This window comes from Bos indicus x Bos taurus, chromosome 15 (assembly GCF_003369695.1).
Source record: "Bos indicus x Bos taurus breed Angus x Brahman F1 hybrid chromosome 15, Bos_hybrid_MaternalHap_v2.0, whole genome shotgun sequence".
NCBI classification, from domain to species: domain Eukaryota; kingdom Metazoa; phylum Chordata; class Mammalia; order Artiodactyla; family Bovidae; genus Bos; species Bos indicus x Bos taurus.
The window spans coordinates 36,103,240-36,130,957 of NC_040090.1; the positions used below are offsets into that span (position 1 = coordinate 36,103,240).

The 27,718-nt window shown below is 39.2% G+C and overlaps 2 protein-coding genes and 1 long non-coding RNA gene across 6 annotated transcripts in view; 2 read left to right on the forward strand and 1 right to left on the reverse strand.

The window, feature by feature from the left end:
• Positions 1 to 6,224: 6,224 nt before the first annotated feature.
• Positions 6,225 to 7,169, forward strand: LOC113905594 (olfactory receptor 52B4-like). Its single transcript, XM_027563113.1, has one exon. It carries the CDS (start codon positions 6,225 to 6,227, stop codon positions 7,167 to 7,169), a length of 945 nt encoding a protein of 314 aa, XP_027418914.1.
• A 5,486-nt stretch (positions 7,170 to 12,655) lies between these two features.
• LOC113905592 (tripartite motif-containing protein 34-like) lies at positions 12,656 to 26,972 on the forward strand. Of its 4 annotated transcripts, none has more exons than XM_027563109.1 (8): positions 12,656 to 12,763; positions 20,148 to 20,624; positions 21,247 to 21,342; positions 22,222 to 22,452; positions 23,548 to 23,570; positions 25,017 to 25,117; positions 25,404 to 25,430; positions 25,694 to 26,972. In XM_027563109.1, exons 2-8 carry the CDS (start codon positions 20,208 to 20,210, stop codon positions 26,263 to 26,265), a joined length of 1,467 nt encoding a protein of 488 aa, XP_027418910.1. In that variant the 5' UTR covers positions 12,656 to 12,763; positions 20,148 to 20,207; the 3' UTR covers positions 26,266 to 26,972. The 4 variants fall into 4 exon arrangements, with proteins under 4 accessions (XP_027418910.1, XP_027418911.1, XP_027418912.1 ...); XM_027563107.1 differs by having other exon boundaries at positions 12,665 to 12,838; XM_027563110.1 differs by lacking the exon at positions 25,404 to 25,430.
• The window catches only part of LOC113905596, a 53,566-nt gene continuing 41,505 nt past the window's right edge, over positions 15,658 to 27,718 (reverse strand). Inside the window, exon 2 of the long non-coding RNA XR_003514688.1 lies at positions 15,658 to 16,028. This is a non-coding gene — a long non-coding RNA (uncharacterized LOC113905596). The remainder of the gene's footprint in view (positions 16,029 to 27,718) is intronic.

The following is a 27,718-nucleotide window of genomic DNA, read 5'->3' on the forward strand; positions in this document are numbered from 1 at the left end:
TCCATCACCAACTCCCTGAGTTCACTGAGACTCAACTTCCATCGAGTCAGTGATGCCATCCAGCCATCTCATCTTCTGTCGTCCCCTTCTCCTCTTGCCCCCAATCCCTCCCAGCATCCAAGTCTTTTCCAATGAATCAACTCTTCGCATGAAGTGGCCAAAGCACTGGAGTTTCAGCTTTAGCATCTCCTTCCAAAGAAATCCCAGGGCTGATCTTCAGAATGGACTGGTTGGATCTCCTTGCAGTCCAAGGGACTCTCAAGAGTCTTCTCCAACACCACAGTTCAAAAACATCAATTCTTCGGCGCTCAGCCTTCTTCACAGTCCAACTCTCACATCCATACATGACCACAGGAAAAACCATAGCCTTGACTAGACGGACCGTTGTTGGCAAAGTAATGTCTCTGCTTTTGAATATGCTATCTAGGTTGGTCATAACTTTCCTTCCAAGGAGTAAGCATCTTTTAATTTCATGGCTGCAGTCACCATGTGCAGTGATTTTGGAGCCCAGAAAAATAAAGTCTGACACTGTTTCCACTGTTTCCCCATCTATTTCCCATGAAGTGATGGGACCAGATGCCATGATCTTTGTTTTCTGAATGTTGAGCTTTAAGCCAACTTTTTCACTCTCCACTTTCACTTTCATCAAGAGGCTTTTGAGTTCCTCTTCACTTTCTGCCATAAAGGGGGTGTCATCTGAATATCTGAGGTTATTGATATTTCTCCCGGCACTCTTGATTCCAGCTTGTGTTTCTTCCAGTCCAGCGTTTCTCATGATGTACTCTGCATATAGGTTAAATAAACAGGGTGACAGTATACAGCCTTGACGAACTCCTTTTCCTATTTGGAACCAGTGTGTTGTTCCATGTCCAGTTCTAACTGTTGCTTCCTGACCTGCATACGAATTTCTCAAGAGGCAGATCAGGTGGTCTGGTATTCCCATCTCTTTCAGAATTTTCCACAGTTTATTGTGTTCCACACAGTCAAAGGCTTTGGCATAGTCAATCAAGCAGAAATAGATGTTTTTCTGGAACTCTCTTGCTTTTTCCATGATCCAGCGGATGTTGGCAATTTGATCTCTGGTTCCTCTGCCTTTTCTAAAACCAGCTTGAACATCAGGAAATTCACGGTTCACATACTGCTGAAGCCTGGCTTGGAGAATTTTGAACGTTACTTACTAGCGTGTGAGATGAGTGCAATTGTACGGTAGTTTGAGCATTCTTTGGCATTGCCTTTCTTTGGGATTGGAATGAAAACTGACCTTTTCCAGTCCTGTGGCCACTGCTGAGTTTTCCAAATATGCTGGCATATTGAGTGCAGCACTTTCACAGCATCATCTTTCAGGATTTGGAATAGCTCAACTGGAATTCGGTCACCTCCACTAGCTTTGTTCATAGTGATGCTTTCTAAGGCCCATTTGACTTGACATTCCAGGATGTCTGGCTCAGTTGTATGGTAGGTAGTAAATGGTTAATTTTTTTTTTTAACTGCCAAACTATTTTCCAAAGTAATTATACCATTTAACATCTGTTTTATCATTGTAGAAGTTATTCTACATCCTTGCTATAACTTGATTTTGTTTAAGTGTTTTAATAGATGCACAAGTGAAATATCTCATTGTGACTTGAATCTGAATTTCTCTGATTCCTAGGGATGCTGAATATCTTATTTTTCTTTCTTATTGTCAATTGTGTATTTTTTTTTTTTTTTGATGAAGTGTCTTTTCAAGTCTTTGATCATTTTTTTTTAATTGTTGCTTATTTTCTCATTACTGAGTTTTGAGTTGTTTTTTATACATTCTTGATATGTTTCTCATTATATATATGCTTTGCATATATCTTCTAATATTTGTCTTTTCTATTTATTTACTCTGTTTATTAAGAGTCTTTCAAAGAGGATGAGTTCTTAATTTTAATAATGTCCAAATTAGCAAGTTTTTCTTTTATGCATCTTGATTTTGATGTTTTATCTAAGAACATTCCTAACAAAAGGTCACAAAGAATTTTTCTTTAGTTTTCTAGAAGTTTAGATTTTATACTAAGTCCATGAACTGCTTTGAGATTTAAAAAAGAAATAGTGCAAGGTATGTGTCAAAATCCATGTCTTTGTATATGGATCCAATCATTCCAAGCACTATTTGTGGAAAAGACATCTTTTCCATTGAAATTGCTTTGTAGCTTCATCATGTCTCAATTGGTCATATATATGTGAATCTTTTTCTGGAGTCTGTCCTTTCCCATTTATCTACTTATCTATCTGGATATCAGTATTGTATGTATTGGTTATTGTGGTTTCATAATATATCTTGAAATAAGTTAGTATTAAGTTTTCTATCTTTTATTCTTTTCCAAATTTGCTTTCACTATTCTATATCTTTTGAAGGCACATGTGCTGTTGTGCCTTGATTGACCTCGTTATGATCTCTGTCCACATGGTCTTTTATTCATCTATCCTAAGCTTTCTGAATGGCTACTGGGTTCCAAGAAGGCAAATGAAAGCTGCAAGGTCCATATGCCCTGGAATTCACACATCACTTCAAACTTATTCTGTTGATCAAAGCAACTCACAAGGCCATCTCTAATTCAGAGGGTTGAAGAGTAGGCTACTGCTCATGTATAGGGGAGTGGCGTGTGTGCACAGCAGATGGAACAATGATTGACAGCCATTTTTGTACATGGTCAACCACATTTGGTTAAGTAGCAGGTTGATAATGTTCAAAAACCTGACAATACACTCTGCTGGAAAGATTATGAGAAAAAAGACACTCTTACTGGAGTAGGTTGCCATTTTCTTCTGCAAGGGCTCTTCCTGACTCGGATTGAACCCACATCTTCCTCACTGCAAGCAGATTCTTTTATCCCTGAGCCATTAGGGAAGCCCCTATACATTGCTAGTAACAATCAAAAATGGTGCAATCACTATGAGGGAATTTTCAATATCTAGTAAAACTAGTATACAAATGCAGTTATTGTTTGACCAAGGTAATTGTGTTTCTAGTAATTAACCTTAAGATTTATTAATAGAATTAACCAACTAAAGAAGAAAGAAAAAATGAAAAAATTCTTTGATAATAATGCAACCATATCACAAGATCACATGTAGTTGGGATCCCAAAGTGAAATGAGAGAAAGACTGAAATCTGGCAGCTTAGGTAAAAATCAAAAATTTACATGTTCAAAACTCTTGAAAAACTTCATGGTATAAAAAACAAGGAACGCTACATCTAGATACATCACAATCAAAAATTAACATAAATTGAAAATACTCAATGCAGTTAAAGGAGGCAGGGAAGAGAAATACAAATGTCCAAGTTAATAAAGACTCATGACTCTTCTATGAATTTTTAAGCATGCATTTTTATATTGCCTCAGGTAATAGTTAAACATAATTCATGACTCAAATTTGAAACTTATAAAAACTCAGGGGATGAATACTGTATAACTTCAGTGTAATCCTTTTTATGACTAGCAAAACTTGAAAAATCATTGGTGCCTTCAAATTACAACTATTTATATTCCTGTTGAAAATAGATTTCATATTAATTAAAATGAGCCTGTAGCAAGGCTAGATTAGGTAGAAAAGGCTTTTATATCAGAAAAACCTGAGAAAAGCAAAAATGAAGAGAAGTAGAAGAAAGAGTGGCAGATAGGCAATGGTCATAGTGATTTAGCCCACGTGGGAAGAGGGTGAGGCTGGTAGAGACAGCTCTGTCCCTGGAGTCCTGATGTGCTTCCCTCAAGGGCTCCACAAAGGAAGATAAACAACCCTACTCCTGACCGTCACATAACAGATCTCCTGTCTGTCTGATTCTATAATCTCAGCCGAAAGCTGGTGAGTGAATTCAATATCTGTTGAGTGGGTTGTTCCAGAATCAAGGAAGGACTGTGTGTGTGTGTTACTTGCTCTATCATGTCCAACTCTGAGACCCCATGGACTAGCTCGCTAGGCTCCTCTGTCCATGAAATTCTTCAGGCAAGAATAATGGAGAGGGTTGCCATTCCCTTCTCCGGGAGATCTTCCCAACTCGGGGATTAAACACAGATCGCCTGCATTGCAGCAGATTCTTTACCATTTGAGCCACCAGGAAAGACCCAGATAAGGACTGGGCCAGTGTCATGTCCCAGACAGGCCAGCAGGGACAGGACTCTTGGAGACTATTGATATATGTGGACAAGGAATGGTAAAGACCAGAGGTGCAGATCTGATTGGTTATAGCAGATGTGGGGAATGGAATCTGGAAAGGGATGTTGAAAGCATGTAGGGGCTAGATGAAGGATCCTGAAGTGTGGTAAATAATGAGAAACAATTCAATAAATGACAAGTATCCTAATAATTAGATGAGAGATGAGAAAACAGAAAACATATTTACTTAGACTATAGTCTCCTCTTGGAAAACTATGAAAGGAGCCCTGAGAATGGCAGGAGACTGTGGTCACCTACCCTGTACCAGACATTTTAAGGAGCTTTGAGGAAACAGTCAGGGAATCTTGAAAGATATGAGAACTAGGAGCCAATTTTCCTCCCCAGAATGATACATCAGGGTCACTAAGAGGAGGAGCTGAAGTGGAAGAAATAATGAGCATAAAATATACCTTAGCCACTGAGATAGATATTTTAAGATATCCCTTAAATATTCTCAGAAACCCCAAGAAGAGGGTATTCATTGTTTGGCTCCATTTCTCTTCATTCTGTGAAAGGTAGATCGCCATGGCTGTCTTCTCAGAAGTATCATCTGGGTCCATTACACCTGGAACATTTTACAAAATTCATCTGCTTACATATCCACCATTCTCTCAAATCATCTGTCTAAATAGGACTCAGGCACCTGGTATGATGCCTGAAATATAGTCACTGCTCAAAATGTACTTGTTGAATGATTAAGCTCATGGATGAAGAAAAGTGTTTAGTAGGAAGTAATTGATGAAATCATATATTCATTTCTATCAACTGAAGAATATTCCACGTACCAACTACTGCAACCCCCTGCCCTCCAGCAATAAATTCTTTCTTTTTCCAATTTCATTTATTTCTAAGTTTAGCCCTTTAAAGTGGGAACATCACGGGTGCCTCATCTCTGCCATGGAAACCCTGTCTATGTAACCCCTTAGAACTTTCATGACTCCCTTCACAAGTAAGCAAACTGTAGATAGTGAAGTTAGAAGATCTAAATTCATTTCTATCAATTGTTGATTGTGAAATTTGACAGGTGATTCATAGTCTCTGAGTCTCACTTTTCTTAGGTGTGAAACAGAGATAACATCCACTTCCTAGAGTGGATTTCTACTCCCTACATAAAGAATACATAACATTAACCTGCATACTACAATCCCTGGTATAAAACAATGCTTAATAAATATCAGTGACTTTTTGTGGCTTTATTATATTTAGATCCATTCTACTTCTGGAATATGAATAATCTTTTAGCACCAGACTCTTCAGTCAAATACTAATAAACTTTCACGGGTAATCATTCTAAACTAGTATAATCGTAAACTCCTTGCTTCAAGACATCTAATGGCTACTCCCCATGTAAAAGATGGAGTCTAAGTGTAAGTTGTGATCAAGGCCTTTAACAATCATGGATATCTGCCTGTACAACCCCCTATGAAAATCTTAAGTGCCTGTTACTATGCGCTGGAAGTGTTCCAGGAGCTTCCTTTATTGCAGTAATCTGTGTATTTACCTTGTGTTGTGCTATCATATGTCTCACTTCTCATTCATAATTTATGATAAGCTCATCATTTCAAGGTCAAGTTCAAGTGTCAATATGTTCACGGGTTTATCAGACATAAATACTGATTTCTTCCTTGTACTTTAATTTTCTCTTTGAAAGAGAAATACATATAATAGCATCTCTTTATTTAGTTGGAGGTAAGTGTAGTTGGCTATCACTCAATGGCGTGCAGACCATATTCTTTCACCCTTGCCTATTTCCTATGATTTGCATGTTCAAAAAAGATGGAGAGTGTGAGATAGGCCAAAAGCTCCTGGTATATTTGTCACAAAGTGTGTTTGTATGGTGGTGGTGGTTTAGTTGCTAAGTCGTGTCTGACTCTTGCAACTCCTTGGACTGTAGCCTGCCGGACTCCTCTGTCAATGGAATTCTCCAGGCAACAATACTGGAAAGTGTTTGTATGATCCCTCTTAATGAATATATTAAAGAATATATATTTTCCTCGATTTCTGTGAATAAGAAGTGCAGTCCCATGTCATCTGCTCCAGGTATGACTGCTTCTAACCACAGCAGTGTTAGCCACACAGTCTTCCACTTGCTGGGCATCCCTGGCCTTGAGGACCAGCACATGTGGATCTCCATCCCGTTCTTCATTTCCTATGTCATCGCCCTGCTTGGGAACAGCCTGCTCATCTTCATTATCTTCTTGGAACGGAGTCTCCATGAACCCATGTACCTCTTCCTCTGCATGCTGGCTGGAGCAGACCTTGTCCTCTCCACATGCACAGTCCCTCAAGCCTTGGCTATTTTCTGGTTCAATATGAGGGAGATCTCCCTGGATCGCTGCATCACTCAACTTTTCTTCATCCATTCCACCTTCATCTCTGAGTCAGGGATCTTGCTAATGATGGCATTTGACCGCTACATTGCCATATGCTACCCTCTGAGATACACCACTATTCTTACACACACACTAATTGGGAAAATCGGTGTGATTGCCTTTCTGAGAAGTTATTGTACAATTTTCCCCATAATATTTCTTTTGAAAAGGTTGACTTTTTGCCAAAATAATGTCATTCCACACACCTATTGTGAACATATTGGCTTGGCCAAATATGCTTGTAATGACATTCGAGTGAACATCTGGTATGGGTTTTCTATCCTCATGTTAACAGTGGTCTTAGATGTCCTATTAATTTTTGTTTCTTACATTCTGATTCTCCACGCTGTCTTCCACATCCCTTCCCAAGATGCTCGTCACAAGGCTCTCAACACGTGTGGCTCCCATGTCTGTATCATCATTCTCTTTTATGGGCCTGGAATCTTCACAATCCTTACTCAGAGGTTTGGCCGCCACATTCCACCTCATATCCACATCTTGTTGGCTAATGTCTGCATGCTTGCTCCACCTATGCTGAACCCCATCATTTATGGGATCAAGACCAAGCAAATCTGGGAGCAGGTAGCCCATGTGTTGTTTATAAAGCAGAAATAACTTTGGCACAAGATGTGAGTTTTCAGAATCTCTAGCTATCTGTGAAGAAGTCTATGGAAGTGGTGGGAGGGATCAGCTGAAACACTAGGAAATAGCTCAGTGAGTCCTGTCTGAGAACAAATTCACCCCGAGATTGCAGAATTTAGTTTACTGTTGTCAAAACAACCTGGCAGAGTGAAGCCATGTTTGACTAAGTAAGCAACCTCCTTCAAAGACCCTGAAACAGGATGGATTGATTTTCAGAAGTCATCTATAATTAATAACACTATAGTATAATCTTCAGAATTAGATGAAGGGAGAATAGTGCTCTAGCTTGGGATTTTGCTCAGCTACACCTAACTGAGTTTCTCCCGCTCTGAAACAAACCTCTTTTACATACAAACCTCTGTGCCTCAGTGTCTCTCATTCATAACATTCTTAGAATCAGTGATTCCAGGATTTTACAGTTATTCCTATTATATCATAATTTATATCCTATAGACATGCATGTCTATAATAAGAGGATGTAAAGATATGTGTGTTTCATATTTTGTAGAACAACTCTTGAGGAGACTGAGGAGATTGAGAATGATCTGAGAAAAATAGCATATTGTACATAGTTCTATTTTAATACATATTTGACTAAAATCTATAGTTTTTGTAGAAAACGTTAGAAAAAAGAAAAACATGAAATGAAACTCATGGACTCATAAACTAAACAGCCCTCAAGCAATTTTATCATTAAAACTTTTTTCTATAGTTGTACATCTGTATCTATATATTTATATATCTATGTCTGTCTCCATCTATATCTAAATCTATATCTTAATCTGTGTCTGTACTTTATTTCCTTCTGAATCTATTTTTAGTTTTATCCATCCTTGTGCTATAAGGAAATATTATGATACATGTATAGATGTATAGATTATGTATGGTACTATATACATGGTCTATAACTTATCTTTTTTTCTGGCAGAACATTGCTGATACGGGGAACAAAAGTCAACAAAAAGCTTGACTTTTTGCCAAAATAATGTCTTTCCACACTCCTATTGTGAACATATTGGCTTGGCCAAGTATGCTTGTAATGACATTTGAGTGAACATCTGGTATGGAGGTTTTCAATCCTCATGTTAACAGTGGTCTTTGATGTCCTATTAATTTCCAAGGTTTATGAATTTATAAATTCATTACTATCTTTATATAGTATTTCATTGCAGGGTTTTACAATAACTTATTTAACCAAGCATTCCCTTTTTAAATCCTTTTATCTGGTATTATGACTATATATTCACAAATTTAAGTCTCATTCAATTTGTTATTTAAGTACACAGTCCAGGTGTGTTCTTAAATTATTTTAAGTATTGTCTTTTAATATAAAATGCAAATGCTCAATGTAAGACAGTTGGGAAACAGCAAAAATGTTTTTAAAAATTCCTAGTCTGGAAAGAACCAATGATAGCTTTTCTTTATGTTATCCCACCTTACATTCTTTGTTCCATGGATATGTAATTCATACATTTTCAATATTATTGGATATTTAGAGCTTTCCATTTTTAACTGTATATACAAGACTTCTCTGAACATATCTAAGCTTGCTCTGATCTTTCAATTTTTATTTTAGGAATAAAGTCTCAGAAATGCTGTTGTGGATTGGATTTTTAATGAATCCTATAAAATTACTCCCAGAAAAGATTCATAATGTATCTTTCTGCACTAATAATGAGGCTGAGTAAGAACAAAAGAATAAAAAAGATATTGTACTATAATTTTAATTTCTTTTTAATTGCTATTGAGATTAAACCTCTGTTGGAGAGTCATACTTCATCTTATCAAGTAGTGATAGCTACCATTTGTTGATGACTGTGTCACAGCTCCATGCTAAGCATTTTGGACATTACCTCACGTTGTCTTCATTTGGACCCTTTAAAACAGTATTACAGATGAGGAAATGGAAGTCTACTAGGGAAATGGCAAAGGCAGGAACAAATCTTTTGTCAAGTTTGTTTTCTTGACTACTAAATCTCTGCAATGGTTCCGATTGTTTCTGCTTTTGCCCATTGAAGTCTCGAAAACTCCATGTTGTCCTTATTGCTCTTTATCATTTTTTACAAATAACATAATACTCTGTGTTTTCACTGTCACATTTTGAGTATTTGCCTCTTTTTAGTTTATTGTTAATATTTTTATAAACTTAAAAAAAATATTTTTATAAACTTTTAAATATTAATAGCTATGTGTAAGTCTTTTCTCTTGTTTCTTTTTTATTGGTTACTCACAGAAAATTCTCCTTAAGCTTGAAAGCTTTGAGCCTTTGAGTATTATTCACATCTGTCTACTTTCACCTCCTCATCCTTAAATTAGGATTATTTAATCAAAATTATGAAGTTCATATTAAATTAGGTTAATTTAATATGAAGTTCATATTAAATTAAATTAGATTAAATAGGCTAATATATGTAAAGTATCTAGAATGGTGTCAGGCATATAGTGTTAATATGCATTTGATGTATAATAATAATTATTATATTTTTGTTTGTCTTCAGATATCTTTATTTCATATTCAGCAATTTTTTAAAAAAGCTTTTTATTCTGAAGTAATTTTAGATTAATTATCATTAATAAATAATTAAATGTAAGATTTTATTTTTCTAGAGTAAATGCTCAAGCACACAATTCTGTGTTGTAGGATAAGTTTGTGTTTATTTTTGTAAGAAGACACCAGACTGTTTTCCTGAGTGGCTCCATTTTAATATATCCCCACCAGCAGTGTATGAGTGATTCAGATCTTCCGTTTCCTCATCAACATTTGGTGTCATCACTATTTTTTATTTCAGTTAGTTTGTTTTTCATTGTAGTTTTAATTTGCATATTTCTAAATGTTGATTATGTACATTTTTCATGCTCTTGTTTGCCACCTGAGTGCTCCTCTTTAGTGAGATGTCAGTTCACGTGTTTTGCCTGTTGTTTTTTTTTTTTTTTAATGTTTATTTATTTATTTAGGGCTCTCCCAGGTCTTAGCTGTGGCACATGGGATATTCGATCTCCATTGCAGCATGTAGTATCTTTGGTTGCAGCACGAAAATTCTTAGTTGCAACATATGGGATCTACTGCCCTGGTCAGGGATTAAACCTGGGCCCCCTGCCTTGGGAGCATGGAGTCTTAGCCACTGGACCATCAGGGAAGTCCCATTGCCTGTTTTTTAACTGGATTCTTTTTTTCTTTTTAACTGTTAAGTTTAGGGAGTGCTTTTTTTTTTTTTTAATATAATTTAAATAAAAGGCATTTGTCACATGTGTGGTTTGCAGATAGATTTTCCCAGCCTGCAGCTTGTCTTTACATCTTAACAGAGACTTTTTCAGAGTAAATGTTTCTAATTTTTAAAACTTCTTAAATTTTTTTAAGTTGATAAGTCTAATTTATTAATTTTTGCTTTTCTGAGTTCGGCTGTTGGTGTCACCTGAAAACTCTTTACCTAGTTCTAGTTTCTAGGGATTTTCTTTCTTACAAAATTTTTCTAAATGTTTTATGAATATTTATTTTATATTTAAGTCAGTGACCAACTTTGAATTAATTTTTGTATAAGGGGTTAAATTTGGGTCAAGACTCATATTTATTTATTTTTTTTCCTTTGGATGTTCATTGCTTCTTGGTTAATGTAGCCAAATATTAAACTTTAACATGAAGTACAGTGACACGTTAGTTTTTCTTTAATTGTTTTAAATACTTTAAGTCTTTTTTATTTCTTTCCTTATAAATTTTGGAATAAGTGTATCTATATCTACAAAAATTCTTGCTGAGATTTTGATAGAATTTTATTAAATATATATATATTCTGTAAAAATTGATACCTGATCTCCCTTATTTTGAGTCTTCAAATTCATAAGTCAGTTATGCCTCTCCATTTATATGCTTCCTTTTATTTTTTATCAGCACTTCCTAATTTTCAGCATACATATCCTATCCGAAAAGCTTTATACCTATGTACTTTTTTCTTTTGCTCCAAGTGTTATTTGGATGTAAAAAACAGCATATGTCAGTGTGAAACATAGGTCATAACTACTGATCTATTTATCTAACCCTATAACTTGTTGTCTATTGATTTTATTCTAGTTTTCATTATCTAAATGAAAAAGGAATAATCAATTTCTTAAAAGTAGTCAAAGGATAGGTCCACTTATAATGGATACAGAGATTTTTGCAAGAAAGTTGTTAAAATTTCAACAATTTGGGGGACTCTCTTTCTGCGTTGGATTTGTCCTTCGTCTCTAAGTATGAGTCAGAAGATGGGAAAGGGTAGAAGGGATATTACACCTTGGAAAGCAGTTTCCAAAGGTCGCATTTTTTCTTATGTAATGTGTTTTCCAAGAGTACAAGAGAACCCAGGACTTCCTCAATGGATACAGCACAAAAAATTAGCCTAGGGACTTCTCTTGTGGTGCAGTGGATAAGAATCTGCCTGCCAATGCAGGGGACACAGTTTCGATCCCCGGTCCAGTAAGGTTCCACATGCTGCAGAGCAACTAAGCCCATGTGCCACAACTATTGAGTCCATGCTCTAGAGCCCATGAGTCACAACTGCTGAGTCTGCATACTGTAACTACTGAAGCCCATGCACCTAGAACCTGTGCTCTGCAAGAAGAGCTACCACAAAAGCCTGTGCACTAAAATGAAGAGTAGCCCCCACTCACTGCAACTAGAAGAAGCCCCCACACAACAACAAAGATTCAGTGTAACCAAAAATAAAATAAATAAATTTTTAAAAAGGGATTAAAAAAAATTAGTCCTTTAATTGTATTTCCTCAATAAAGCTAAATAAATAGATAAATAAATAAAAATTTTCATGGAGACATAGTGTTCTAGGATTATCCTGTGCCCAAGAAGGTGGGAGACTTTTGATAGGGACTTCTCTGCTCAAGGTTGTTCCCACCAGGTGTGGTTTCAACTCCCATCTCCTAGGAGATGGTGTAATGCTTTTGGGGAGCAAGTCGAACACTGGACAGGAAGGGTTGATTCAAATTGGTTGATTGGGGGACTTTCCTGGTAGTCCAGTGGTTAAGACTCTGTACTCCCAAAGAAGGTGGCCCAGGTTTGATCCCTGGTCAGGGGACTAGATCCTACCTACCACAATGAAGATTGAAGATCCCACATGCCACAACTAAGATATATCACAGCCAAATAAATATTTGTTTTAAATGGTAGAATGATTGAGGGCCTGTGCACAATTATGAAAGTGGTGGAGACCCTCCACTTCTAGCTGGTCTAGGAAACAGAGACGGCTAAACAGAATTTCTCAACCTCGGCATTTTGGACAGAACACTGTTGTGGGAGTGATCGTGTGCATTATAGAATGGTTGGCTGTATCCCTGGTCTCTGTCCACTAGATGGCAGAAGCATCCCCCACAACCAAATTTGTCACAGAGGCCAAAGGCCCCTCCCCTCTTGAGAACCTCTGGGTTAAAGCATTACTCTCTCCCCAGTGGCCCTAAGGGACAGCTGCCAACTTGGCCCAGAGTTCCTCCCCTCTTCCTCTTCCTGCCAGGCCAAGATTTCACTTTCGTTTCTCTGCCAGCTCCTCATAAGAAACTGCTTCATGCAGACTGAGCCCTATTTGGTGAGTGAATTCTGACCTTGATTGCCCCTGCTTTTCTTCACCACTGAAACCAAGAGTCTTCTCTGGAAGCTGAAGGTGTGTGGGGAGGTTTGTGGAGGCACAGAGGGCGGGAGACTCTGGAAGGAAAGTACTAGGCTTAATTGGATGAGTTTAGATTGTGGCCCAGGCTTGCACTGAAGGTCAAAAAAGCCAACTTGCAGGCTTCCTGCTGAGTGCAGACAGATGGCAGCTCTGAGTCTAGAGAAGGAACGGCCTGGAAAGAAGTGAGTGTGGAAGAGGCAGAGGGCCTTGCTTGCTTCCTGGAGGAGCACTTATTTCTCCAGGCTGAGTCCATCCGCATCTCTTTCCTACACCATAGCTTTGATTGTCTACCTTCCTGAGAGGAAATAGAATCCTCTCTCTGTGTGTCTCTCTGTGTGTTTATCTTTCTGTGTGTGTGTGTGTGTCTCTCTCTCATAAAGAGATGAACAGAAAATCTACTCACCTCCACCTCCTCAGAAGAAAACCTGGTGAAGGAGGTCCTTGTTTTCCAACTGTGTGAAGCCCCAGCTTCTTGTATGGAGCATGAGACAGAATGGAGCCTTGGGAACATGGCCAGGGGCAATGTTGAAGTTAATCCTTTCGCCCTCCTCCTAGCACCACTGAGGGGCTGTCTGTGGCCGTCCTGACATCCCCGCAGCTTCTGTCCTGCCTGAGGATGGCAGGTTGGATGTTATGACAATTGCCCACCTCTGTGGCTTCCACTTATCATGTGTCCCGCTGAGGTCCAGTCTCAGGAATCTGCTTGCACTTCCCTGAATAGACCTACTTCTCTCTCTTCAGTAGTCTCTGCTCTCTTGGAGCTTTTCTTCCTTCTTCTTCCACTTAGGCACACCTTTGAAGTGATTGTTCCCTCAATTACTTATTATTTACAATAGACCACTAATTAATAAGGAGTTGATTATTGCTCAGAAGGAGCCCAAAGACTCAGTGGTCTTGCCAAGAAGTTTGCTCTTATCGATTGACACTAAGGATGTCCCATCTTAAGCTCGCATTTCACAGTGATTGATATCTTTCTTTATTGTTATTATCCTATCTTTTTTTTATTTTTAAATTTATTTTATTGAAGTGTAGTTGATTTACAATGTTGTGTTAATTTCTGCTAGGCAGAAAAGTGATCCAGTTATACATATGTATTATTTTTTATATGCTTTTCCATTAGGTTTATCATAGGATATTGAGTATAATTCCCTGTGCCATAGAGTGGGACCTTAATGTCCATTGATAGAAGAATGGATAAAGAAGCTGTGCTACATATACACAAGGATTGATATCTTACTTACATTCTGATACATGGTCTCTCTGTTCTGTGTGCCCACTTTTCAGAAGTCATTGTTACTGCCTTTCTGTGAGTCTATGCCTTACTCTTGAATAGGATCCACTTCTCCCCAGATAACAGTTGTCTTCTCAGGGTCAAAAATAAGGTGCAATAAATAGGAGGAAAATAGATTTATTCATTTATTTTTAAGATGTATTTCATAGGAACTAAAGCAGGCTGCTGGCTTTTAAAAGTACAATGAATATCCATTCAACATACAATAAATGTTAAATACGTATAGTAGCTTACATTAGAGCTGGGAAGAGATTGTAAACAAACAAAACTAAATGTAGTATATAAGAAGATGATTAATATTATGGAGGAACATTTTTTAAATGTTGACTCAGGCTGAGGAATCTGCAAAGACCCAGTAAAGGTCTTGCAATTTTAAGTAGTGCTCTTGAAGCCTCATTGATTTGTTTTTTACAAATTCTGGTCACACCCTGTGGCATGTAGGACCTAGGTTCCCCAACCAGGGATCGAACTTGCATCTCTTGCATTGGAAGGTGGAGTCAACCACTGGACCAATAGGGAAGTCCCAAAGGTCTCATTGTGAAAAGAAAATTGAGCACAATCTTACGAATGTGAGAGACTTAAAGGCCTGCTTTTCTCATTGGCAGTTCCTGACTCAGGAAACCCAGAGAAGTGTCTGGGATGTTGTCCAGAAGCTCCTAGGGCCATCCTTCCCTGCACTCCACTTTCTAGACACACTTTCATTTTACTGTCTAATCTGCAGAGAAGCATAGAGTTTACAATATCATGAATCCAGATATTAGGAGAAGACTCAAGTGTAGGAGGCATTCATTTGACACCATGGCAACTATCTGACCTGGGAATTCTATCAGGTAGATACTTCTTGTATTCCCTTCTCCATGTCCCTGAAAAATGGCTGCTGGACTCTTGGGGTCATTCTTGGGTCTTGGTTGGGTCACTGCCCATGTTTGGGGGCTCTGGCTCCTCTGCATCTTTCTCCTTTTGCAGCCATTTATGGTGGCATCCACTTTGACATCAGTTCCTTGCAGCCAAACTCTAAACAGGAGATCCAAAGCCCCACAGTAGAATGCATGTTCTACTCTTCCCTCCTCTGTAGACTCTTAGTGTTTCTCAGTATTGAGTGGATTCTCAATAGAATGAAAACATATCATGCCAATGTTGGCTCATAGCTTCAGTTGTACGGTGCCATATTATGTAAACCTCTGGTCTTGCCAGTTATCAGAGCCTGATCTGACACATAGTCACTGCAGCCAGGAGTTAACAACATATGGCCTTTAGACAATTTTCAGTATCTCTACCATTGGCTAGATTATACCCACCAGCTTTACTTCTCACCAGGTTCACTTCATGGATGATTGGTGAAGTGGACAGATTTCTAGACCTAAATTTATCTCCATGCAGCTTTCATTATGCCCCTCTCCCCGATTCTTTAGAGAAAGAGTAAGTTTATAGCTTATGAATCCCTCAGATCTTTGTTTCAATATCAAACCTTTGCAACTGTATTCATTTCCTAGGACTGTCACAAAGAAAAATGGATCACAAATTGGGTTGTTCAAGGAACAGAAATTTATTTTCTCATAGTTCAGGAGGCTAGAAGTCCAAAATCAAAGTGGTGGTAGACTTGTTTCTTTTCTGTAGGCTCCAAGGAGGAATCCATTCCATGTTCACCTCCTGTTTCTGGTGGCTTTCAGCAATCCTAGTCATTTCTTGCCTCGTGGCTGCACTACTCCAATCTCTGCCACCATCGCCACATGGCCTTCTTTCCAGCATGTCTGTGTGCCCTCTCGTCTTCTTGAAGGATATTGGTCATTGTGTTTATAGCCCACTTTGTATCAGTATAATCTCATCTCAACTTGATTACATCTGCAAAGACCTTGTTTTCAAATAAGCTCACATTCAAGCAAGTGAATGTATCTGCATAGGAGACAAAAAAACCCATCATAGCAAGTTCCAAGATATTAATATCTACTGAGATATTCCTTTATTTTTATTTCTGTAATTTTTTGCTTCATAGTTCCTTGTACTGAGTCCAGGTTCTGAGAGTCAGCATCGCCATGCTACCACTCTGTGACAGGACCTCTGATGACCACTAGCACTAGTTTCAGGGTTGGTTTGCCATTCCCACTCACGTATCTTAGCAGGGCAGAAGCCAACCAGGTTCACTTAGCCTAGCAGGGGCACAGAGGAGAAGAGACCCAGAAGTCAGTATGGCCGCCTCTGGTGGGCTCTGCATGAGGGGCCATATTGTAATATAGTAGGTACGTCGTCTCTCTCTTCAGGTCATTTGCAAGAGAACAAGATCAGGTGGATATGTATGAAACTAACGTAGTTTAAGTAAGTTTTATGCCAGCAGATTGATTACTTTGTAAGAACCAGAAGCATAGCTTACAGGACCCTATAGGTGACCCTATAAGAGTCACAACTTCTTTGATGAAGCTGAGGTCTCTGTTTACTAAAAATAACAAAAATAAAGAACAGGAGAAGGTAATGCCAGTGTCTTCCTTCTTACAGGAAGTAAAGACTTAAGCCTGATGATAATCCTTCATTCCCATATACATAATCTCTAACTCCCAAGCCTGTCATTTTGTCTCATCTCTCACTCTCTTCTGCTTCTCTCCATTGTTTCCATCAACTTGTCCTACAAACTTCCATCACTGAACCTCTGCTCTTTGGAAGGAAACTTCACATCATGTAGGAATTGTAAAATTTCTGGTCTCTTCTGGGTTCTTGCCATTCTGAAAGCCTAGCAGCTCTCTGTATACCAGTCAGGCTGACATTTTAAAGCAGGTCAAAGATGCCGTGCCTTTCACTAACAGGACGTCCATTCACATAGGTGACTCCTTTTCTCTAAAATATTTTTTTCCTCTCATTTCATATTCCCTTCTCATCATTCAGCTTTCGATTAAAATCTTACTTATTCAGCAGCTATATCTTCGATATTTTCCTATTTGGAAAATTATTTGATTTCTCAAAACTATGTACCTCTAGGTAATAATGTTTATCACATCCACCAGGCCTCTGAAAGAGGACCCTGAAGACACTATGAGTGAAGTGAGTGAAGTCGCTCAGTTGTGTCTGACTCTTTGTGACCCCATCAGGCTCCTCCAGGCAAGAATACTGGAGTGGGTTGCCATTTCCTTCTCCAGGAGATCTTCCCGCCCCAGGGATTGAACCTGGGTCTCCTATATTGTAGGCAGACGCTTTACTGTCTGAGCCACCAGGGAAGTCACCCCAATTCAACTTATTGATTTCAATGATCTTTGTAAGTCACTTGATTCTATTTATGCATCTGAATAAAGGGAGTACTCATTTCACAAGGATTTTTGTATGCAGAATAAATAGGTTGAAGTGACTTATAAATTCTAACTGGCTAGACAGTTGTTACAAATAGCTGTGAAAAGAAGAGAAGTAAAAGGCAAAGGAGAAAAGGAAAGATATACCCATTTGAATGCAGACTTCCAAAGAATAGCAAGGAGAGATAAGAAAGCCTTCCTCCTAGATCAGTGCAAAGAAATAGAGGAAAACAATAGAATGGGAAAGACTAGAGATCTCTTCAAGAAAATCAGAGATACCAAAGGAATATTTCATGCAAAGATGGGCTCAATAAAGGACAAAAATGGTATGGACTTAACAGAAGCAGAAGATATTAAGAAGAAGTGACAAGAATACCCAGAAGAACTATACAAAAAAGATCTTCATGACCCAGATAATCACGATTGTGTGATCACTCACCTAGAGCCAGACATCCTGGAATGTGAAGTCAAATGGGCCTAGGAACCATCACTATGAACAAAGCTAGTGGAGGTGATAGAATTCCAGTTGAGCTATTTCAAATCCTCAAAGATGATGCTATGAAAATGCTGCACTCAATATGCCAGCAAATTTGGAAAACTCAGCAGTGGCCACAGGACTGGAAAAGGTCAATTTTCATTCCAATCCCAAAGAAAGGCAATGCCAAAGAATGCTCAAACTACCCCACAATTGCACTCATCTCACATACTAGTAAAATAATGCTCAAAATTCTCCAAGCTAGGCTTCAACAGTATGTAAACCGTGACCTTCCACATGTTCAAGTTGGATTTAGAAAAGGCAGAGGAACCAGAGATCAAATTGGCAACATCCGTTGGATCATGGAAAAAGCAAGAGAGTTCCAGAAGAACATCTACTTCTGTTTTATTGACTATGCCAAAGCCTTTGACTGTGTGGATCACAACAAACTCTGGAAAATTCTTAAAGATATGCGAATACAAGACCACCTGATCTGCCTCTTGAGAAATCTGTATGCAGGTCAGGAAGCAACAGTTAGAACAGGACATGGAACAACAGACTGGTTCCAAATTGGGAAAGGAGTATATCAAGGCTGTATGTTGTCACCCTGCTTATTTTACTTATATGCAAGTACATCATGAGAAATGCTGGGCTGGATGAAGCACAAGCTGGAATCAAGATTGCTGGGAGAAATATCAATAACGTCAGATATGCAGATGACACCACTCTTATGGCAGAAAGTGAAGAACTAAACAGCCTCTTGATGAAAGTGAAAGAGGAGAGTGAAAAAGTGGGCTTAAAGCTCAACATTCAGAAAACTGAATTAAGACCATGGCATCTGGTCCCATCACTTCATGGCCAATAGATGCGGAAACAATGGAAACAGTGAGAGGCTTTATTTCTGGGGCTTCAAAATCATTGCAGATGGTGACTGCAGCCATGAAATTAAAGGACACTTACTTCTAGGAAGATAAGTTATAACCAACCTAGACAGCATATTAAAAAGCAGAGACATTACTTTGCCAACAAAGGTCCATCTAGTCAAAGCTATGGTTTTTCCAGTAGTCATGTATGGATGTGAGAGTTGGACTATAAAGAAAGCTGAGCACCAAAGAATTGATGCTTTTGAACTGTGGTGTTGGAGAAGACTCTTGAGAGTCCCTTGGACTGCAAGCAGATCTCACCTGTCCATCCTAAAGGAAATCAGTCCCGAACATTCATTGGAAGGACTGATGCTGAAGCTGAAACTCCAATACTTTGGCTACCTGATGCAAAGAACTCACTCCTTGGAAAAGACCCTGATGCTGGGAAAGATTGAAGGTGGAAGAAGAATGGGGATGACAGAGGATGAGATGGTTGGATGGCATCACCAACTCAATGGGCATGAGTTTGAGTAGACTCCAGCAGTTGGTTATGGACAGGGAGGCCTGGTGTGCTGCAGTCCCTGGAGTCACAAATAGTCAGATCCAACTATGCAACTGAACTGAACTGAGACAATTGTTAGTCATAAAATTACTTTCCTTTTATAATGTTTACTCTGTCTGTGTGTGTCTCTGGGGAGTGAGTGTAAGTATGTGGGAGGACTCCTTATGGAAAGGTATATTGGGAGAGACAGATGGGAAAATCGATTGATTGATCCATAGATAAATCTTTACTGGAAAACTATCTGTGCTCCTAAAGCTCACCTATAGGAGAACAGCTAATTAATGGAAAGAAAAGAGGAAATGCTGATTTTTTTTTAAAAGGTCTAATTTCCTCTGGAGAAGTGAGAAGATCCTTTATGTATTCATCAAACATCATGTTCCCTGTGCTAGGCATTAGGGATACAGCAGTGAATAAAAACAAGTGCCTAATCTACACAGATTGCATTTTTGGAGTAGGATACTTCAAGAAAGGTATCATATATTATACAGTGATAATAAGAAAAAGATGGTAAGTGCACACCAAGTGATGTATTGATGCTTGTGCTGTAGATGAGTTAATCGCATAAGGCCCTGCAAAGGAGAGGCCATGTAAGGAGGGTGTCAGATGAAGCATAACAGGAAGTCATGCAAATATCAAAGGAAAGATCATTGTAGGGTGAAAGAAAAACAAACTGCAAAAGCCCTGAGGCATTAGTGGCTTTCTCAGGCCATTAATTCTATTTGTTCTTTCTTGTTCTTCAGTATTTCAGTCTTAATCAGTTTTTAATGTCTGCATGATTGAAATCTTTTTTTATCTATGCCAGTCTTACATATCTCTTTTCAATCTGCCCATCCATCCCAGAATCCTTAAGCAAGAAGAGCTCCAGAAGTTTGGACAGGAGGAAGCCAGGGAGCAGCTGCTATGGCTTTAAATACTGTGATGAACCTACAGGAAGAGGTATCCTGTCCCATCTGCAGGGAGCTTTTAACAGAACCCCTAAGTCTAGGCTGTGGTCACAGCTTCTGCCAGACTTGCATCACTAACAAGGAGACAGACATCAGCCTAGGAGGGGACAGCAGCTGTCCTGTGTGTGGTACGCAGTACTCACTTGGAAACCTGTGGCCTAATCTGCACCTGGCCAACATAGTAGAGAGACTCAGAAAGGTCAAGCTGAGCCCAGAGGAGGGGCAGAAGACAGGTCTCTGTGTGCACCATGAAGAGAAACTCCTACTCTTCTGTAAGGAAGACAGAAAAGTCATTTGTCGTCTTTGTGAACGATCTCAGGAGCACCATGGTCACCACACATTCCTCATGGAAGAGGCACTCAAGGAAAGTCAGGTAGGGCCCAGGATGGAAATTAGTACTTGGTGGAAAATCTCACCTTTTCATTTTCTCTGTTTGGCACCATAGTAGTGAGCTCTATAATCTCTGATGTATGTCTCTTAACGGTATGCTCAACTTCCAATGTCTGAAGGACATTTCTGTGTTTTTCTTTAGTTACATAAAGGAGGAGCCAAAAGTATAGACTCTTGGCTGAAAGTGAGAGGTTTTCTTCTTTTGTCTCTTTCATTGTATTGATTGGCAATTCCTTCACCAGATTAGCTCTAGTTGCTGAGATTAGCTCTCAGCAGAATGGGTGCTGTTGAAGATTGTGGATTGGATATAGAAAGAGTGTCAATAAGAAAAAAGGACATTCCTTGCAAGAGCAGAATCAATAATTACTCTAAAAAAAAAGAGAGAGAATTGGCAAGGATAGTGACTTTCACCACTTAGGAATAAACAATGCATTTACCTTCTCAGATTTTCTTCTATCTCATGTCATCAATTTTAATGATGAGATTCAAACTGGTTTCCATAAACTGGTCTCTTCTGAGATCAGCATGGTTTCTTCCCTGTTTATTCTCTGTCCAGGTGCTGAAAAAGCCCAAAGTTTGATGCTAATGTAGTTCCTCCCTTATAGGAGATGCTCCAAGCAGCTCTGACGAGGCTGAGGAAGGAGCAGCAGAAGGCTGAGAAGTTGGAAGCTGACATCAGAGAAGAGAGAACTTCCTGGAAGGTGGGAGGAGACTCTTCCTAATGCATTTCTGAGTTAGGAGTCAGCACAACTGTCTCTTCTCCTGTCCTAATCATTAGGAAGCCCCTTCCTCTTGTCACCTGGCATTAAATGAGTCTAGGTGCCATTTTATTTGTTCTCTCCTTTGTCCTTTCCCTGTGGGAAGTAGGGTCTAGAGAGTGGATATGTTTCAAACATACACAGAGTTTTGGAATTCAACATGAAGACTGACTTTATGGTGAGTCTGTGTTGTTGTGCTCAGTTGCTTCAGTCGTGTCTGACTCTTTGCAACCCTATGGACTGTAGCCTGCCAGGCTCCTCTGTTCATGAGATTCTCCAGGCAAGAATACTGGAATGGGTTGCCATTCCCTTCACAGGGGATTTTCCTATCTCAGGGACTGAACCCAAGTCTCCTGAGTCTCCTGCATTGCACACATGTTCTTTGCCACTGAGCCACCAGGGAAGCCCTCTATGGTGAAGAAGCCTGGAGAATTCTGTCTTCCATTCCACCTGCAAGTCTCTGACACCTTCAATGGAAGACAATGGCAAAATACTGAGCTTTTTCTCAAGGTTCAAACTTAGGGACTGTAGTAATACAGGGAGGCATGAATGTCTAGGACAGCTATCCAGAACGCAAACCTCACTCAGACTTTACATTTTGGCCCAGGGTTGGCAGATAAGATTGTCTGAGACCTTTTTGATTTGTACTGAGGGAAAATAATAGAAAAAAAAAATCTGAGCTTTCCCCAAAATTGCTTGCCTACTTTAACTCCCCTCCTGGTAAGAAGCCCCTGAAAAATATTTTCCTGGCTCTTAATCCCTTACACAGTAGACTCCCCAGCTGACAAATTCATTCCCTCTCCCCCTTGTCTAACCTTACAGTATCAGATTCAGACTGAGAGACAAAGGATACAAACAGAGTTTAATCAGCTTAGAAGCATCCTAGACAGTGAGGAGCAAAGAGAATTGCAGAAATTGGAGGAAGAGGAGAAGAAGACCCTGGATAGCTTGGCTGTGGCTGAGGCTGAGCTGGTTCAGCAGGGCGAGCTGCTGAAGGAGCTCATCTCAGATCTGGAGCGCCGCAGTGAATGGTCAACTGTGGAGCTGCTGCAGGTGAGGAGGGCCATCCAACCTGCGGTTCTGAACCCGTGTCAGTTACCTTCTCATCTGTGTCCTTGAGTTCTAATCCTGTTGTTGTCACTAAGAGGCTCTTTTGAAATATTTATCAAGCTTATTTTCACTCATATTGATGGCTTTTCTAATGTTGAAGCAACCTGGCATTTCTGGGATAAATTCAAGTTGACTATGATGTATAATGGGCTTCCCAGGTGGCACTAGTGGTAAAGAACCTGCCTGCCAATGCAGGAGACATAATAGATCTGGGTTTGATCTTGGGAATGGTAACCTACTCCAATATTCTTGCCTGGAGAATCCCATGGACAAAGGAGCCTGGGAGGCTACAGTCCATAGAGTCGGAAAGAGTCAGATATGACTGAATCAACTTAGTATGCATGGACGCATGATGTATAATCTTTTATATTTTGCTGGATTAAATTTTCTAGTGTTTCATTGAAAAAGTTTCATGTCTATATTCATAAGGGATATTAGCCTGTGGTTTACTTTTCTTGTAATGTCTTTGTCTCATTTTAGTATCAGAATAGTATTGGCCTCATGGAATGATTTGGGAAGTGTTTCCTCATCTTCTGTTTTTTGGAAGAATTTGTGAAGTATTTGTACTATTTTGTCTTTAAAACTATCAGAATTCACCAGTGAAGCCATCTAGAACTGGACTTTCCTTTACAGGAAGTTTTTGGTTTCCAGTCCAATCTCTACATGTTTTAGGTCTATTCAGTTTTTTAATTTCTCTCTGAATCAGTGTGGATAGTTTCTGCGTTTGAAGGAATTTGTCCATTTAATTTGCATTATCTAATTTGTTGGTATATAATTTTTCATAGCTTTTATAATCTTTTAATTTCTGTTAATTCAGTAGTACCGTCTCTTCTCTAATTCTTGTTTTAGTAATTTGCCTTCTATGTATTTTTTTCTTGAGATATCTAGCTAAAGAGTTATCTATTTTATTGATTTTTTCAAATAATTTCAAATAACTTTGACTGCTCTGTTTTTCTCTATAGTTTTCCTATTCTTTGTTTCCTTAATCCTGCTGTTTTATTTCTTCTCCTTGACTTGTGTTTTCTCTCTTCCTCCTAGGACATGAGTGGAATCATGAAATGGTGCGTATGGGTGATCAGGAGTCATGTTCATGTGGTATGAAGAAAAGTTGGTAGCCATAAGAGTTATCTGGTCAATCAGAATGAAAAATCTCCCCAAACAATGAAATTTTGATGTAGTATTATTTTAAATTGTGGTCATAGATGAGGATTTTAGTGTTCTATATTTTTTGAGAATGAGCCAGATTCTATGTTAATGAATCCGGTAGTTGGAATTCACAGAGTTAGGGTCTATAAGGGCAAAGAGGATAAAGGATTTTACTGTTAGACTCCTGTGACTTCACTCATTTATTTCACCCTATGTTCTTCTTTGGTTTCTTTATTTCACTGGTGCTTGTGTTAGCACATGGGCCTTGTCAAGCCCTAAAATAGTTATGCGGGTCAGCTTTAAAGAGGAAAAAAAAATGTTTTGTTTTGTTTTAAATTTTGCCTACATAGAAGTAGAGTGGGACTGCATCATTCCACAAGCAGACCTGAGCCTTGAGGTTATTGGTTTTGACTCTGGTGGCAATAATTAATCTTTTCCAAGTCACACATTTTAAAAACTTACACAGGAAAGTGTAGTCTTTGTGTCTAAAGTTTGCTGATCCATCTAGCAGCACCAAATTCTTTACAAACACATGAAGTTCTAACCATTTTCAGTTCAGTAGTCGTAACTTCTCCTTTGCCAGAAGTTTTTAACTTTTTCCCAGAACTCCTAAAAATCTCCAGTGTTGTTTGTGGGCCACACCCCTGGAAGTAAAGCTTTGAACCAGGGCACGGGCTTATCGGCTTTCCAAAAATAGACCCATACCACAGTCAGGATCTGTAGCCTCCCTACTGATCTGCCTGGGAATGTCCATCTGGGAGACCCATTAATGGTGTATGATGACTTTTCCATATTAGTACCATTTTAGAGGTAGCAAAGGGTTTCCCTGGTGATTCAGACAGTAAAAGAATCCATCTGCAATGCAGGAGACCTGGGTTGGGAAGACTCTGGAGGAAAGCATGGAGGAATACTCACTCCAGTATTCTTGCCTGGAGAATCCCCATGGACAGAAGAGCCTGATGGGCTACAGTCAATGGGGTCGCAAAGATTCAGACATGACTGAGCAACTAAGCACAGCACAGCACAGCACAGCACAGAGGTAGCAAAAGCCTTTCCTATATAGTATTTCACCTAGTTTCATATTCATTCCATGAAGTATCAAAAGAAGGGTTAATATATTCCATTTCTAGAAGGAGACAGCTTTTTATTTTACTTTTTTAAGTGAAGGTGTTCTTCCTAAGTGGGCAGGTAGACATGAGCACATTTCTTTTGGCTGCAGTGTCAGAGCCTTCACTTCTCCCCTCCTTGGGTTTCTCAGGGAGGAAGGTTTAAGTGCATCAGTGCATGGAAGGAGAGGAAGGCAGTGGTATTAAAAGGATGGAATGTAAGAGACATAGGGTCAACATTTTTGTCATCTCCAGGAGTGAGATCTGGACACTGAAGAAGCCAAAAACGGTTTCCAAGAAACTGAAGAATGTATTCCGTGTTCCAGATCTGCTTGGAATGCTGCACACGTTTAAAGGTGTGGAAGCCAGGGCAGGAGTGTGGATATGGGATTCTTGTGGTGCCAGGGACTAAATTTCGGCACAAGTCGGGGTTGAAAGAAGGAGGGTGTTCAGAGAAGGGGTATTGCTGAAGAGGATGTGGTTATATAAAAGGGAGAATGGCTAGGTTTCTGGTTCATCCTCTCATTCACCACTTCATAGCTTCACAGTGGTCCTACCCCTTACCCCACCCTAGAAAAGAAATAGGTATCAGTGCTTAGTCACTTGCATCAATCAACATCATTGAATCTTTTATCATTTCAGACCTAACACGCGTCCAGTGCCACTGGGGTAAGAAGATTTATCGGGTCTTCAAATTACTGTGTTCTGACCCCATTTCCGAAGTTTGCAGTTTCAATTAGATTTGGTCATAGCCCCATGTGTTCACCTCCTGATACATGCATATAATATGTCACTCTAATGTTTGAACCCCTTTCCCCAGTCCATCAACACAAGTTCTTCACAGTCAATTGCCAAGTTCCCTCTTCACAATGTCACTGGATAAGCTAACCCTATATTTGTTATATGTTTTGATTTTTTTTTTTCCTCTGCAGTGGACATCACATTGAATCCATTCAACCTAAATTTGAATCTTGTCCTTTCAGAAGATCAGAGACAAGTGCTATCTGTGCCAATATGGCCTGTTAAGTATTATAATTATGGTATCTTGGGCTGCCAGTATTTCTCCTCAGGGAAACACTACTGGGAAATAGATGTATCCGAGAAGAATGCCTGGATCCTAGGGGTATACTGTCGAATACGCTCCTGTAATATAAAGTTTGCTGTTCAACAAAGCACGAGTTATGAAAATGCTTACTCCATATACAGACCTCAATTTGGTTACTGGGTTATAGGGTTAAAGGATAAATTTAGATATGAAGCCTTTGAGGACTCTTCCACCACTCATCCTGACTCAAGAGTCTTAACTCTTTCCATGACTGTTCCTCCCCGTCATGTTGGTGTTTTTCTAGACTATGAAGCAGGCACTGTCTCATTTTTCAATGTCACAAACCATGGGTCACTCATCTATAAGTTCTCTAAGTGCAACTTTTCTCGGAATGCCTATCCATATTTCAATCCTTGGGACTGTCCGGCTCCCATGACACTGTGCCCTCCAAGTTCGTGAAACTTTTGTTCCCGCTCCCACTTCTTATAGTGACCCTTGCCTTGGATTTCATCTTCTATACCTGAGCCGATCTGTGCCATTCACACCATCTCTTCCTTCCAGTCTCCCATCTCTACTTTAGAACTTGTGCTCATCTTTGGGATGCAGAGTGCATCTGCTTTGAGTTAGCAGACATGCTTAATTACCCATTGACTCTCTTTTGTATTCTCAAAGAGAGACCTCTAATCCCTTCTAAATAAAAAAACAGTAATGGTATAACGTCTTTGCCCTCATAATCCTCCATAAATTTCTTTTTTGACCACCAACCTAAAGAAACATGGCAAAGCCTGTCTGCCTCCATCTATGATATCCAGGACAATCTACAATCACTCCCCACCCACTACCATCAACTAAGTATTTTAGCGAATGTCTGTTGCCCAGGACACACTCAGTTTATCAAAGGGTCATGGAAAGGAAAACACAAGCAATATCTGTACACAGAATAATAATTTTATGTTCAGAGTGTTGGAGTTCTAATCCTGTCTTGACTTTACAAGGTGTGTAATGATGAAAAATTTCTGAGCTTCTTTTTCCTTAAGTACAAACTGGGGTTTAAAACTGTGCCTAACTCTGAAGATCATTGTGTAAAACTAAATGTTAGTGTAAAACAACTATTTAAGTGTCCCGCACAATTTAATAAAGATTTACTCTATGATTACGGAAAAGTATAAGCTGTGTCAATGTCCTGTGTACATATTTGTGCCCTTCAGATGAACAATAATGGACCTATCAAGTCTCATTTTTCAAGTTCCCAGACTTGGCTGGCAAGACCACTCCAGTTCCCATCTTGTTTTACAGAACTTTTTTATACTGAGGCTGCTCTATATGGGACCATTTTTAACGTCCTTTACTGGAAATGGGTCAGAAAAGTATAAAAGTATGAGTTTCTGAAACCTATCTAGCAGAGGAAGCCATGTTTAGGGATAGCTGTTCTTATTAAGGATAGCCTTTTGATTTTCAGGCCTTTCTGTTATGGTAAAACACAGTACAGGGCTTCCCAGTTGGCACAGTGGTAAAGAATCCACCCTTTTGATCCACCTAAAGATCGAATGCTCGTTCGATTTCTGGGTTGGGAAGATCCCCTGGAGGAGGAAATGGCAACTCAATCCAGTATTCTTGCTTTAAAATTTACATAGACAGAGGAGCCTGGTGGGCTACAGTCCATGGAGTCAAAAAGAGTCAGACAAGACTGAGCATGCATGTGTGCACGCGCGCGCGCGCGCGCACACACACACACACACACACACACTCACACACTCACCCACACATTCTACAGTATATGCCATACCATGTACTTTTCTTTTCTGTTCTTTTTTTTTGGTAACTAGTTTCAAATTCATGATGAGAAATTGACCTAGGATAGCAAAGGAGCAAGCTTTTCTCTGAGAAGTATATGTTATAAATTAGAGCAGAC

Excerpts from the sequence above, each read along its gene's own strand:
- LOC113905594 (XM_027563113.1), top strand. The coding sequence starts at position 6,225 with ATGACTGCTTCTAACCACAGCAGTGTTAGCCACACAGTCTTCCACTTG.
- LOC113905592 (XM_027563109.1), top strand. The coding sequence starts at position 20,208 with ATGGCTTTAAATACTGTGATGAACCTACAGGAAGAGGTATCCTGTCCC. Across the intron at positions 21,343-22,221 it reads AAGAGAGAACTTCCTGGAAG|TATCAGATTCAGACTGAGAG; the intron begins GTGGGAGGAGAC and ends CTAACCTTACAG. Across the intron at positions 23,571-25,016 it reads ATGAGTGGAATCATGAAATG|GAGTGAGATCTGGACACTGA; the intron begins GTGCGTATGGGT and ends TGTCATCTCCAG.